This window comes from Vanessa cardui, chromosome 19, assembly GCF_905220365.1.
Source record: "Vanessa cardui chromosome 19, ilVanCard2.1, whole genome shotgun sequence".
NCBI lineage: Eukaryota > Metazoa > Arthropoda > Insecta > Lepidoptera > Nymphalidae > Vanessa > Vanessa cardui.
Window position 1 is genome coordinate 361326 of NC_061141.1, and position 14217 is coordinate 375542.

A 14217-nucleotide genomic window follows, 5' to 3' on the forward strand; every position below is an offset into this window, starting at 1 on the left:
GTGCAGTTTCCTGGAAAACATTTTGCGAAAACATCATTATCATAGTAATGTAACTCTTCATATAAGGGTGGGGGTATATCCTGCTATAGCTCCTTTCATTTAACCCTTAATATATTTTTTCTTCAAGAGTAAGCGGTTTTCTGATGGTAAGCGGTCACTAACACCACAGTCGTTGGTATTAGAAATATTTGTCATTCCTTACATTGGCAACAACCGTGGGAACTAATGCTCATTCAACCTTTCAAACTGGAACACAACAATACCAAGTATTGCAGCTGGGCGGTAGAATATTTGAAAATGGGTTGTAGGTACTTACCCAGATGAGCTTCATAGAGCCCTACCACCAAGTGAAGTAGTTAAGGAGTAGTGGTAGTAAGAAAATGTTACACTATGCTTATTTATAGGCAAAAATGTAAATAATATTTTTGAACGTTTTCCTTGTACAAACTTATACACAAAAGAGTTTCTAAACCTGGTGTAATCGGGTACTTGGAGTTACAATTTTATCCTTGTTCCTTGTATTAATAGTACAAACGCTACAATTTGTGGAAAAAATCATTTATGTATTTTCGTACACACTTAACATTATTTTCATTTCAGTCATTATATTAAATTTCTTTAAATTTATGTCTTAGCGAATTCATTAATATCGGCTGCATTACATAGAGCTGCTAAAAGACATTTTACTGTGGAATTAACTAAAGTAAACTAAGCGGGTCGTGTCAACATTAGTCGAAAGTTTATTTTTTTATCGCGTAGGCTGCAGAGTTGATTCTATTCGAGTAAATATTTTTATATGAGAGCCCCATTGGACAAATTAGGAGCCATAACTTTAGGACATATAATGATTACCTATGTATATGTTTAAGAAGTAACTAGTTTTGATTTCGAAAAGTAAATTTATCCATGAGACGTAGTTACATTGCCTTGTTACTACCATGGTCAGTACACTGGCTACAAATCAAAATTGAACACTCGGAATTCTCTCGTTGTAAAATCATTTTTACGCTCAGAAATAGCGACGACCCTTAAGACGTTGCTTTAATCTGTCTATATAAGAACTGGAAGCAATTTCGTAAAATAAGTTTACTTTGCAACTTTAATAACTACAGCGTATTTCTATTAATTCTTATAGAATGATATAACCGGGAGAGCTATCACTTAGCAAATAAGTTATTTGTTTTGGATTGTCTGTTGAATAATAGTAATATTCGTTATATTAGAAGAATTAGAAAAAGGATATTATAATAGTTTTAGGGATTTTATTTTTGAATTCCATATTTATTGTAATGATCGATATACGAATATTTAGTGTAATCAATATTTATTTACACAAATTATGTTAAGGTAGAACTAACACTATAATTTGCATTAACTACAATGTTCCATAAATTTCTTCTCATTTTTTTCTCTTGTCTATCAAAAGAGGAGGACAGGTTCTAATCGATGAAGTTCAATGGTAATCATGAAGCAAGAATGATTAGACTTGAGGACTTAACTTCAGTACAAAGTCAAAGGATAAAGTCTTCTTCCAAGCCAGCTACTCGGTAGGAGTCACCTTAAATAAATGACCGATTGCAGAACTCTTCTTTGAAGAGAAGTTTAACTGACGCTTCACCGAATTGCACCAACGCAGTTTATGTATTACGTGGATTTGTAGAGTCAGAAATATTTTTGACCGAATAGTATTTATCATGTTAGTTTATGTAATACTGAATTATTAACCTCTTGATTGTCAAACCTAAAACCTTAAACCGATTCTAAGAAAAAGCACCCGTCTGTTTTAAGCCAATGAAATATATTCATGGGTTTCTTTCATACTTTGATGGAGAACTTATTAGAGAAGACCTTTTTATTCGTAGTATTACCTGTCACTGCTTAGTATTGCCGTCATTAAGTACCATTATACTTTTCAGTCATTCAGAAAATACCTAGAATTACTCAACAATACGATGTAACGAGCAACGTTTCAGTAAATTATGTATTTCTGCCACGTGTACGCCTCACATTCTTGACACGGAGTATTAATAATGAAAGTGGCATGAACACGTAGTACCGGTATATCACTACATATTATAAAACAAAGTCATCCGGCTGTATCTGTCTGTCTGTACGCGATAAACTCCAAAACTACTGAGCGAATTTTTATGCGGCTTTCACTAATAGATATAATGAATTTATAAGAAAGGATTATTTATAATTTACTTCGGTTTTTATGTAAATAAAAAAGTATAAAAGTTGAAATAGAACGACAATTGTTCACAAAAATATATATACATAATATATATTACTTATATCCACCCGAGCGAAGCCGGTATGGGCCACTAGATAATAAGTCTCAGTTAGGTTAGGTTAGCCTAGTCATCAGGTGTTAGGCCTGAAAGAGGCCTGGCACTCCTTGGATCCAAATTTAAACATATCAGGTTCATTGCTTTTGCCAGCTTAGAAGCACAGACAGACAGACATAGAGCGTTACTTCTGTATTCATAACATTAGTATAGACAACAACATGTTACTTGAAAATATAAAATGTTTATTGTTCTGAGTCTGAGTCCAGTGTAAATTGTCACACGGCATGAATCGTATGGTTTGTTTAAGGCTCCGCCGGCGTCGTACTTTTAGCACGAGCTGCAGATTATGTTGGCGTTTTTACTGATACCGCAGTAGCGGACACCGGAATAGAATCTAGGACTGCTGAAATAAAAAGTAATGCAACACGCTTTTCGTCTCTTTTGAAAAGTAAACCTGCAGTTTACCGCAACGCGCTGCTCCACGTTTTTAGGGACATAGATGGCAGATTATCATCTAACACGTGCGGGTTTGTTGACGATGTTTTCCTTCACTATGCAATATGAAATTAAGTATAAATACAAATTATAATTAATGAATTGAGCGTTGCTTGCCCCAGGATTGAGCTCTAAAATACATCTCTTATGAGGGTCATAAAGTAACTACTAGAACTGTTGTAGAAACTAGAAATCGTATGACTCTGCATTTTGTATTTTACGATTCAAGTCGTGATGTATGAAATTTCAGTAAAAAATATTTTTTTATTTTAAATCGGCAAGTCATCTTTTAGATATTGGACTATATGCATTCATTATAGTGGCCTTAAGTTTGCAAGACATTTCTTTGGGCGGCAAAACTGATCTTTCCGAATTAATTATTTGACGTAAGTTTAAATTATTTATAGCGATTTGTAGTATAAAATTTATAAGTATATAAGGTTTACCATTTCATTTCAAAGAGAACGCTGTTAAAATAAACATACTTTGTTATGAGTTTCTTCCATAAATAACAGATTTTCAGACATCAACGATGATTGTTTAAAAATTGGGAAATAATTATGACAAATTCAAATTCATTTAATTTTCTCGAAGTATTGTACCTCACTCGAAATGTACAGCGTATTTATTTTTGATATGTAACCGGGCGTGTATTTAATTGGTATATTGTTATAACATTGTATTTTATGAATGAGCAGTGTATAAATCCGTCGAAAACCAACTGAGTGAATGTTTTAAAAGCGTGAAACAAAACGCGGCTCGTGGTTTACCGTGCATTGTGCGCACCTCCATACATATTCATGGACTCGACAAGAGTGACGAAACAGTCACCGTGACAAAAGTTACCAGTGCGCGCTAGTTCTTACTGTGGTTGAAACGGGGCACATAATCCTTATCTTCTTACTTTTCTTGAATGTGATCCTGTTATCGTCATCGTATGTTCCAACTTTTTTTTGTGGTATAGTTTGGCAGACGAGCACATGGGCCATCTGATGGTAAGTAGTCACCATCACCCATAGACAATGACGCTGTAAGAAATATTAACTATTCCTTACATCATCAATGTGCCACCAATCTTGGGAACTACGATGTTATGTCCTTTCTGCCTCTAGTTACACTGGCACACTCACCCTTCAAACCGGAAGTGAGAGTTATTTGCCGGTAGAATAACTGATGAGTGGGTGGTACCTACCCAGACGGGCTTGCACAAAGCCCTACCACCAAGTAATTAATTACTATAGTTAATTATTATAGTTTCAATTGTGTATTACCTGTAGATTATATTATGTCACTGTTGTCAACAATACGGGAATTGTTTTGATAACGAACCGCGATCATTGTCTTATAACAAAATGCTTCAGCGGAGTCTAAATAGCTCGGTGCAACACTACGCTTCACTGCTAGCCGCTGTATAAATAACACGTCTCATAATAATTGTGATTAAAGTGACCTCACTCGGCACATGCGTTGCAGTAAATGTTCTGCCCGAACTGACGATGAGACATGAGCAATGCCTTCATGAATCTGCCGAATGCTTACCGAATTACACCAGAGTCAAGTTTACAACCGTTTATAAAATAACCTCTCAAATGGCATGAGACTCCTTTATACGGACCCAGCCTCTGCGTGACCCAGCCAGATTCTTGTTTGTGCTTATTTACTTATTTGCTTTATTTATTATGCTCGGTAATTATTTATTCGTTTTTCTTCACATATATATTCACCAGATACCCGTCCCAGGTTTATTGTAGACGCAATAAGGGTACAATTAGGACTCATATACAATATTTAGATAAAAGAACTAACATAAAAATGCTAATAGATGAAATACTCCACTGTAATATGCACGTATTATATAAATATTTAACCTCTCCCTAAATAATTCTGTTTATTGATTTCCACTTCGTTTTACGCCATGAAGAGAATCAATAATTGTCTGTTCGGAAGTTTCCAGGCGTAATCAAAAAAGTTGGAATAAGTTATGAATATATGTTTGAACTGGTAATAAATATTATCATAATACCATTAATAACAGAAAGACTACGTAAAAATATCACCGCCTAGATTAATAGTTCAAATTGAGAAGGTATTATAAACTCCCAAAATATTGTTAAAAACGCAATAAAAATTGACTCCATCACTATTATAAAGAAAACACAATTTATATTCATAATTGTTAAATATTTATTACAGGTAATCCACTTATGTATTATATTATAAATACTTTAATAATAACAATGCTACATTATATTACACAATGCGACTTACAAAAATCTACTTAATTATTTTACAAGCTTTTTGTAATTGAAATTACATTTAAAATAACATTTTAACACTATATTAAACTATAAATAAATACTAATAATATGTGCAATTTTCTAAAACGATTTAACGCCAGGTGAAAACCCAAGCGGCCCGGTTCGGGGCTTGAACTTAGAACCATAAGGTCTGGAGCTTTATGACCTAGTTACTAGACCAATGAAACAGTCAGGGTTGCTGCAGAAGAGCCAGCGGCTACAATTACAAAACGCCGCCACCGGCATTTTTTCTGTAGTATTTCCAACATTTCTAAGGACTCATCGTATACAGAATAATAATAATGCCATACATTCCAAATTAAATTTTATTTCTAGTAATCATTTCATATGCTTTGTGAGTTTGGGAGAGGAAAGGGTTCACCTTCATATGTAATACGAAATGATAAACTTATTCTTAAAGGCCAGTTATTAATATACCTTTTCTATTATATCAAATTTAATTAGTAATCGTTTTATTATAAAAATAAAAAATATTTTTAACTTGTGTACATCCATCTAAGTATTTTGAATTATCCGAAATGGCCTAGTGGTCCACCTGATTCTCAAGAAGGGGTTGCGGGTTCGTTATACAGTGTTCAATTTCCATGAGCTTAAACTTGCATGTAAGAGACAAATTTCTAATACAATTTCTGATTGCTGGATTGGATTTCTTTGGAGAAACTTGGTGAGATACGCCAACTTAAAATGAGTCGTAAAATCCAGTATTTTGCACTTTTCCTTTTTCATAAACAATTAAATATTTCGTAAGGAATACATTTCTTCTAAATTGGGAAGAAGATATTTTCCCTGATGTAGCAAATACAGTAGTACTCTTTGTTACTTTACTTATTTTCACAGAAGTATCTTACGTTTACAACTCACAATCATATTTGTAGTCCTTAAGCATAAGTTGACTCGATTCATTATTGTTTCTACTCCAAACGCCCTTTGGTCTTCGATTGTAATCTCTCCATCGGTCACTGTAGAGGCTCGTGGAGTCACTACTGCAGAAGCTGTTTCGCCTCCCTCGGAACTCAGTCCGGTTCCTCCGCTCGTGGCTCTGGGACCTGACCCTCACTAGGTGCGAGCCATCGGACGTGTGGTTGACCATGGTTTCTCTGATGCTCGACTGGTCACGGTATCTGCTCTTCTTGCGACGAACTTTTCGGCAGCAAAGGGTTTCTTTGAATGCGATTCGGTACCTGTAGGAGATAAATAAATTAATATACAATACAATACAAATGCAGAGATAGAACACCATTCATTAAAAAATATATAATTATCTATCTGAAATTAATACAAAAACGTCTTTACTCGTATTTACGTACTTATAATATCAATACTTAAATTACTGGCAATTCTATTCAATGAAAGAAACATGTGGTATATTGATTTAAATATGGAACGCTTATGAAAAATTACAGACAACTATCGTTATTTTTTACAGGTTTCATTTAAATTATTATCTATATTAAAAATAAATAGACTATTTCTTTAATGTAACCAGATTTGCTTATAAATATAGATGAAGCGCTTCGAAATTCCAGGTATTCTAAATTTAGAAAAATAATCGATAACCTTTGTGTAATATATATTTAGATAATTGTTTATAATTATATTTTTGTAATGAAACGATCAGATTATAAAATATAAATAGATAATTGTCGTATTAATTATAAACTATGCTAATATTTAACAACATATTTTGTAGTCTTTTACTGAAGTATAAGTAATAAAACGTCTAAAACACAGACCTAAACGGGATTTGTAGACGAGGATCTCCTCTCAGATTACAGTAGTCTCACTTTTGAATACCGAAAACTTAAGCCTTTGTGACACAACATACGAACCGAGTAGATAAAATTAAATCATTTGACGTTTTCTCATTTTATAACATGTCTTGTTAAATAGCATTAATTCGGGCATATTTTAAATTAATTTCATAACATACATTTGTAATTGTATTTAGTCTTATTGTTAATTCAATTTGTATAGTGTATGTATTTGTGTAGATATTTAGCTATGTATGTAGATATGTATGTATGTGTATAACTTTCAGAAACGTGTAATTACACCAGTAATCTTGTAACAAGACTTATAACTTAAGTTTATTTGTAAATATTTATTTATCTGAAACTAAGATGTTATATCCCTTGTGCTATACAACACTGGCTCACTCAGTTCTTAAAACCGGTACACAACAATACCAAATACTGTAGCTTGGCGGTAGAATATGTGAAAGGTGGTACCTACCCAGACGGGCTTAGTATATGCTAAATAAAAATACACAAATGTAAATAGGTAAACAGCGTTTCAGAATAACTCATATCACCCTCTTGCCCTTATCCCAATTTACTTAGGGTCGGCGCAGCATGTCTTCTTCTTCCATACTTCCCTGTCTGACGTCATCTCAAAAGAAACATTCTTTCCAGTCCTATCATCTTGCACATAATCCATCCATCGTTTCATTGGTCGTCCCATTCCTCTATAACCGTCCACGTATGAACGGGTATGAGCTCAGGACCTTTTTACAATATGTTCCTTATTCCTCCACATAACATGCCCATATTATATAGAATAATAAAATAAGAGTAAAAAATTTAAATTGTTATACATAAAACAATAAAGAGAAAAAGAAGCACGAGTCGTCCGGAGGGGGCATAACGCTTTCCCTCGGTGACGATTCCTGCCAGTTAACACTGTAATCCGCTTAAAACAACTGCGTTCCAAAAAATGACAGGAAATAAACAAGCAAGAAAAAAACATCTTAGTATTGATAGAAGAAAATGATAACGATAATAAGATATAGACACCAACACTTACTCATATAGTTATAAATTATACTTTACCTGTGGCTCATGATGTTGTACAGTATGGGGTTGACGGTAGCCGAGATGTAGTAGAAGACACCAGCTGCGAGGAAAAGGTACTCGTTGATGGTGTGGTAGTGGTGAATACCGGTGCCGTAGATGAAGAACAGCCGCTGGAAGTGGAAGGGAGCCCAGCACACGAAGAATGCTATGACAACTGCCGCTGCAATAAAAAAACTTCTAAGTTACCCAAATGAATAAAATATGTCGATATCAGGCTAATGCCCATTCTCCTTTTAACGGGAAGTTATGGAAAAGGTTTTTGATCTACACTGCTCGAAAAGGGATTAATAGATTTCCACCCGACAGATGCAGGTTTTCTCACGTTGTATTCACGAACTGAACGTACAGCCTTCAATTAAGATTTATATGTTTTAAAAACATCTCGATTCGGCATCGCATGTTTAAAGCTCGAATCAGTTCGCTGTTTGAGCGTATAAAGTAAAAAAGAGTATAAAGAATTTTAAGTATTAAACATAATTAAACAGTGCACACGAAAAATTTGGAGCTTCTAGTTTGTAATTACGCCTTCGTACTATAGCTGGATGGACTGTAAAGGAATAACTAATAAAATATCGATAATTGAATTTTAAAACTACAAAATATTTTTATGAAATAGCCGAGATATAATATATTTATTATAATTCAGTAATTTCGCATTCACAATAAAATCGCACCTGATTTTATTTAAATTTTATATAAATTGGAATTTGATTCCGTAATAGCGAATCAGAATTCATCAACACCGCGGAACACCGTCCCGAATCTCGTAGAATATTTATGCAGTGTAATTCTACTGTTACGTATTCACACTTGATTTTAAAGAACACCATTTTTAAAAACCTATGAAAGTCAAAGACAATTTCAAGCCGGATATATTAACGCGCTTTTGTGTGACTATATATCATTGACATAAGTATAAAAACAATTGACGGCTTGTGATGAAATAAACTCCTTTGTTTAAATGTAAGCGTATATAACAACACAAAACACTTAGATCCTTAACAACTGTCATTTAGGTATTTGAATAAAATTTAATGTATAAAACAATTTAACATGGATCAGTGCGGGTTTGTGTATCACGGGATCCATTAAGCGATTCCAAGTTAATTCCTGTTAAATGTTCGGTCGTTATTATATTATACGCCCCATCTATAAAGTCATTAGTTTTATGAATTAACTTTAGCACACGGACGCGGGTTAACAATATTTTTGACCATTAGCATGAAATGTTTTATGGAATCTTTTCGTTAAAGTATATATATATTTAAAACTTTCTCATACCATATATTTACTTTTTTTATAATGGTAAGTGGTCACCACCGTCCATAGTCAATGACACTGTAAGAAATAAAAATAATAATAAATAAATAATAAATATGAGACAACATCACTTACATTACTCTGATCCCAATGTAAATAGCTGAAGCACTTGTGTTATGGAAATCAGAAGTAACGACGGTACCACAAACACCCAGACCCAAGACAACATAGAAAACTAATGGTAATCTACATCGACTCGGCCGGGAATCGAACCCGGGACCTCAGAGTGGCGTACCAATGAAAACCGGTGTACACACCACTCGACCATGGAGGTCGTCAAATATGAACCATTTCTTTCATCGCCATCGCATCGTAACTAAAATGTTATGTCCCTTGTGCCTGTATTTAAACTGGCTAACTCTCCATTCAAACCGGAACACAACAATACCAAGTACTTGTTTGGAGGTAGAATATATGATGGGTGAAATAAAACTAGTTATAAGGGATTTGAAGGTATAAGGTGTCACCTTAGTCTACCAGTGACCAAGAACGCTGTACAGTGCTCGAAACGTCGGGATGTCAAAAATAATTAATATACGCGACTCAAATCCGTTATAACTAGTTTTATTGTAGTGTGTAATAATCGCGAAAATTTAAGACAACATTATATATGATGGGTGGTACCTACCCAGACGGGCTTGCACAAAGCCAAGTACTAACCATATAAAGCCAGGTAACAAACATATTTGTTCCTTATGTAAGTTATTATTTTAATGATTATCATTTATTTTATATAAATATAATATATTAAGGAGCTACAGTTAAATTTTTATTTCTTCGAAACTACTCAACATATGTTTTGATACGATAGGATTGGCAATCAAAAAAACTTCCGACGACTAATGAGCATTTGTCGGGCCCCCGAAATCCGATTGATCGGCCTCCAAGTGAAGCCCGTCCAAACCTTTTATAGGTAGTTCTTCTTACAATATATTATATCATAGAGATGCTAGTAATAAAACAATACTAGCACATCAATTTTTGATCGATCTTATTTATAAATTAATTCAGTTTTCTAATTTTAATTTTAAAATTTCCTTAAACTGCAACAACGGTATGGTAACTATTGATAAAATTTGGTACTAGGTTTCAATTTTATTAACAGCCTAATCCTTAGGCAAATGAATGTATAGCAGTAGACCTTTGAGATTTAAATTTATGGATATTGTGATTTTTCGTAAATTTTAATTTTGTTAAAATGTTTCTTTTAAAAGTACATTCTTACTGTAGGTATTCTGAAGGTGTGTGGGTTTAGTTTGAGAGTTACTACTGAAGTTTCTGCTTAATTCGGTTTTATATGCTATGATATGCTAAGTAGTTCGCAGCGCAGCGGCGGTCGGAGGCGTTATCTTTAAGAACACGTGGCATTCGTCCTTCAGTGAGAAGTCTTCAGATTTATTGCTTACTTTTATTTATATTTTTATGAAAAAGGTAGGTGACCCTAGTGTCATGAATGAGTCATCTGATGAAAAGTGGTCACCACCACCCATACATATATGAATGCTACTTATCCAGAAGGTCACAAAACCGTTTATGAGTATTTTTTTAACTATATTAAAACAAACGAGATATTTCAGTGATTACATCACAATTATCTTAACCGATGTTTGTAAAATTTTTGTAAATACTGTTTAATTTTCACGCGCCTTCATTTTATTACTATATAATCCACCTCATTTATAACCACTTATAAAAATAGATAATTAGGGAAGATATTTCAGTGTGTATGTGTGTAACATACATATGTATACACACACTATTCCCTTACTCCCATTACCTAATGGAAAGGCAAACCTCACGGAGATATATCAGTCGCGGGATCAATGGCTGTACTTGTTATACGAAGCCTAGTTGCCTTCGTCAATGTCCTGACCCTAAGTCGTTACTTAGATTTTCTGATAGGAAAATCCAATATAATAAAATGTATTGCTTCCTTTATTTGAATCTAGGAACTAGAAGACTACAGCGGCCACTGAATGTGAAAATTATCCGAGTACAATATTTAGCCGAACCGAGAGGCCTTAGTCGTTAGAACGCGTGCAAATTAATCAACAATTGTGGGTTCAGACCGCAGGAAATAACACTTCATTTTTGAGTGATTTATTTGTTTTTATATTTAATCTCGTGATGAAATAAAATATAAATAAAAACATCAACAATCGTTTATGAGTGTCTAAATTCAATTACTTTTTTCCACACGTGTATCAACTCGTATTGGAGTAAAAAAACTGAGAGCTGAGATGGCCCAGTGGTTAGAACGCGTGCATCTTAACCAATGATATCGGGTACAAAACCCAGGCGAGCAGCACTATATGTATGTGCTTAAATTGTATTTATAATTCATCTCGTGCTCGGCGGTGAAGGAAAACATCGCGAGAAAAACACATGTGCATTTCACCAACCCGCATTGGAACAGCGTGATGAAATATGTTCCAAACCCTTGAGACCTTAGCCCAGCAGTGGGAAATTTACAGGCTGTTACTTTACTTTACTTTTTTCTTCTACTTACAGGGTGAGCAGGCTTTAGCCCAGCGGTGAGACGTTTACAAGCAGTCACTTCAATTTCATATATTATTTTTTAATACTTTTTAATAGTTTTGGTAAAAGTACGACAAGAAGAACAGCTTCATTAGCAAATATATATTAAGCTTATTGTATTGGAGTCCTTTTCATAGTATTAAGTATGTCAGCACAAAGGAATAATTATAAACCAATTTCAGTGTACTAAGCTGCACAGTCCACTTTGAAAGCTTTAATATGCTAATGTCAGACGAGCCTCGATCGTTTGATGAACGCGCCTTCTTTACCTAACACAGACTTATCTATTAAAAAATATGAACTAACTCTGCTTATTTTATATACTACTCTTTTCTCTCGACTTCATCGGTGTCGATTAATATTTCTATATTTCTATCTAACTATTTACTTTTTTTACAAAATAATGATAATTCCTTTAATTGAACATTTAATATCAAATAGTCTACATTAGTTTAGTTATTTTTAGAATTTTCAAGCAATCAATTATTCAATCAGCCCATTTCCGTCCACTGCTGGACATAGGCCTCTTCAATTGCACGCCACTGAGATATTTAGCTACTTACATCCAACTCTTGCCAGCCGTCTTGCCTAAGTCATCACTCCACCGTGCCCGAGGACATCCTACACTAGGACTACTTACTATAGTTTTGTTTACGTTTTTCATTCTTTTGTTATACATCCATAGCGCCGCTATCTAAGCGGAGATATTTCAAAATAATGTCTCTGTTATTTTGTTACAATTAAGTAAAACTACATCTAAAATTCTCTTTAATTAAATGCACATCTATGGCTGAAGCTCTTCAAAATGAAACCATAATTGTTTTTTTTGGGCAGCTATCACCCCATAATCGATGGGACCAAAATCGACTTACGTAATCTTACCCAAATCTTACATAGATTTGGGTAAGATTGGGTCTAATATGGTAAGTTTATAAAGTACATATGACTGTAATGTATAATATTATAAACATATCCTTACAGCAACTATTGAATAACGTATCAATACAATTAACAAAACAAATTGAGTTTCCTACGTATTCCTACCAGAGACATTAACCAAACTGCACATAACCTGACTAGTACACTGATATAGTAAAAAAATGTGTGTTCTATGGCACATAGATATTCAAATATGCATCTCATGTCAAAAATACATGCACAAATAAGGCGCATAATTCAACACAAGATTAGTATTTATTGATTTCTATTCGGATTAGAAAAAAATTAAAGGTAATTTACTTTATATTTAAAATGGTGCCAAAGAGTAACTACTAAGTTACTAGAATCTACTCTCCGAATCGGTGCTAGCTTCACGTTTAATTCAACACTGTAACATTCAAAAGCTTTCACGAGTCTACTTGAATAAAGAATATTTTAATTTTGATTTTGTGTGTTCTATGTGACGTTTCATTGTTGGACTACATTCGTTTGTAGAAAGTAATATCTCCTTTCGATGTTCCCAGTAATATAGCGCGTCAAGTTGGCGTGTGGCAAAAACATGTACTATTTTTTTTTTGTTCATCTTATTTGTCTTATTTACCCTTATTAAGAAAACTTACCCAAAATCTATTAAAAATGAGACGTAGAGAATTATTTTCTAGGAAGATATCGATAAAATGAACAGAAAAAGTGGCAAGACAAAGGGTGTAGCAGGTGCTGCCACATGAACACCAACTTATACTTGACTGTCTGTATCAATTTTCAGCTGTCATGTGTTTGCGTCATACCGATGTTGCCAGCATGTACGATAAAAAAAAACCTAGTTAAACTTTTTGATGTTTCGACATTCAGTAGTGCTTGCTTCGTTTTGGAGCTTTAGTTAAGATACAGGTTTAGTGAGCAATCTCAGCTCACACAACACTCGTAGCTTACTAACTTATTCTAACAATCACTTAAGCTTAAATACAGCTTGATTATACAGGTGTATACCCAGAGTTTATTGTCTTATTCTAATATAAGCAGAATGAATGGACACAGACAACATTACACAATGAATTCTTGAAAACACTTCACTTCACTTCACGGTTGTTGGGCTGTGTGTGTCCGTCTGGAGAAGTATCAGTTATGATCACATATTTCGATCTTCGAGTTCTCAATCAATCATTCGTAAACAATACGTTGGTATAATTGTAATTAACTAACATTGTATATGTTGAAAAACAGTAACTAGTGAGTTACTTTTTCTTAGGTCTGTCACTCCAAGGTCACGGGTTCGATTCCCGGTCGATAAGGAAAAAGTTCATTAGTTTTCTATGTTGTCTTGAGTCTAGATGTTTGTACTATCCTCGTTGCTTCTTATTTACCATAACACAAGTGCTATAGCTACTTAAATTGTGATCAGAGTAATGTATGTGTTGGACAACATTTATTATGTATTTTTTTTATATTTATTAGGTTATCGGT

The 14217-nt window shown here is 33.9% G+C and overlaps 1 protein-coding gene across 1 annotated transcript in view; it reads right to left on the bottom strand.

The window, feature by feature from the left end:
• Positions 1-5521: 5521 nt before the first annotated feature.
• The window catches only part of LOC124537838 (neuropeptides capa receptor), a 117460-nt gene continuing 108764 nt past the window's right edge, over positions 5522-14217 (bottom strand). The window contains exons 6-7 of the mRNA XM_047114776.1: positions 7933-8116; positions 5522-6285 (exon numbers count right to left, since the gene is read on the bottom strand). Coding sequence (XP_046970732.1) covers positions 5955-6285; positions 7933-8116 — 515 coding nt within the window. The 3' untranslated portion in view covers positions 5522-5954. The remainder of the gene's footprint in view (positions 6286-7932; positions 8117-14217) is intronic.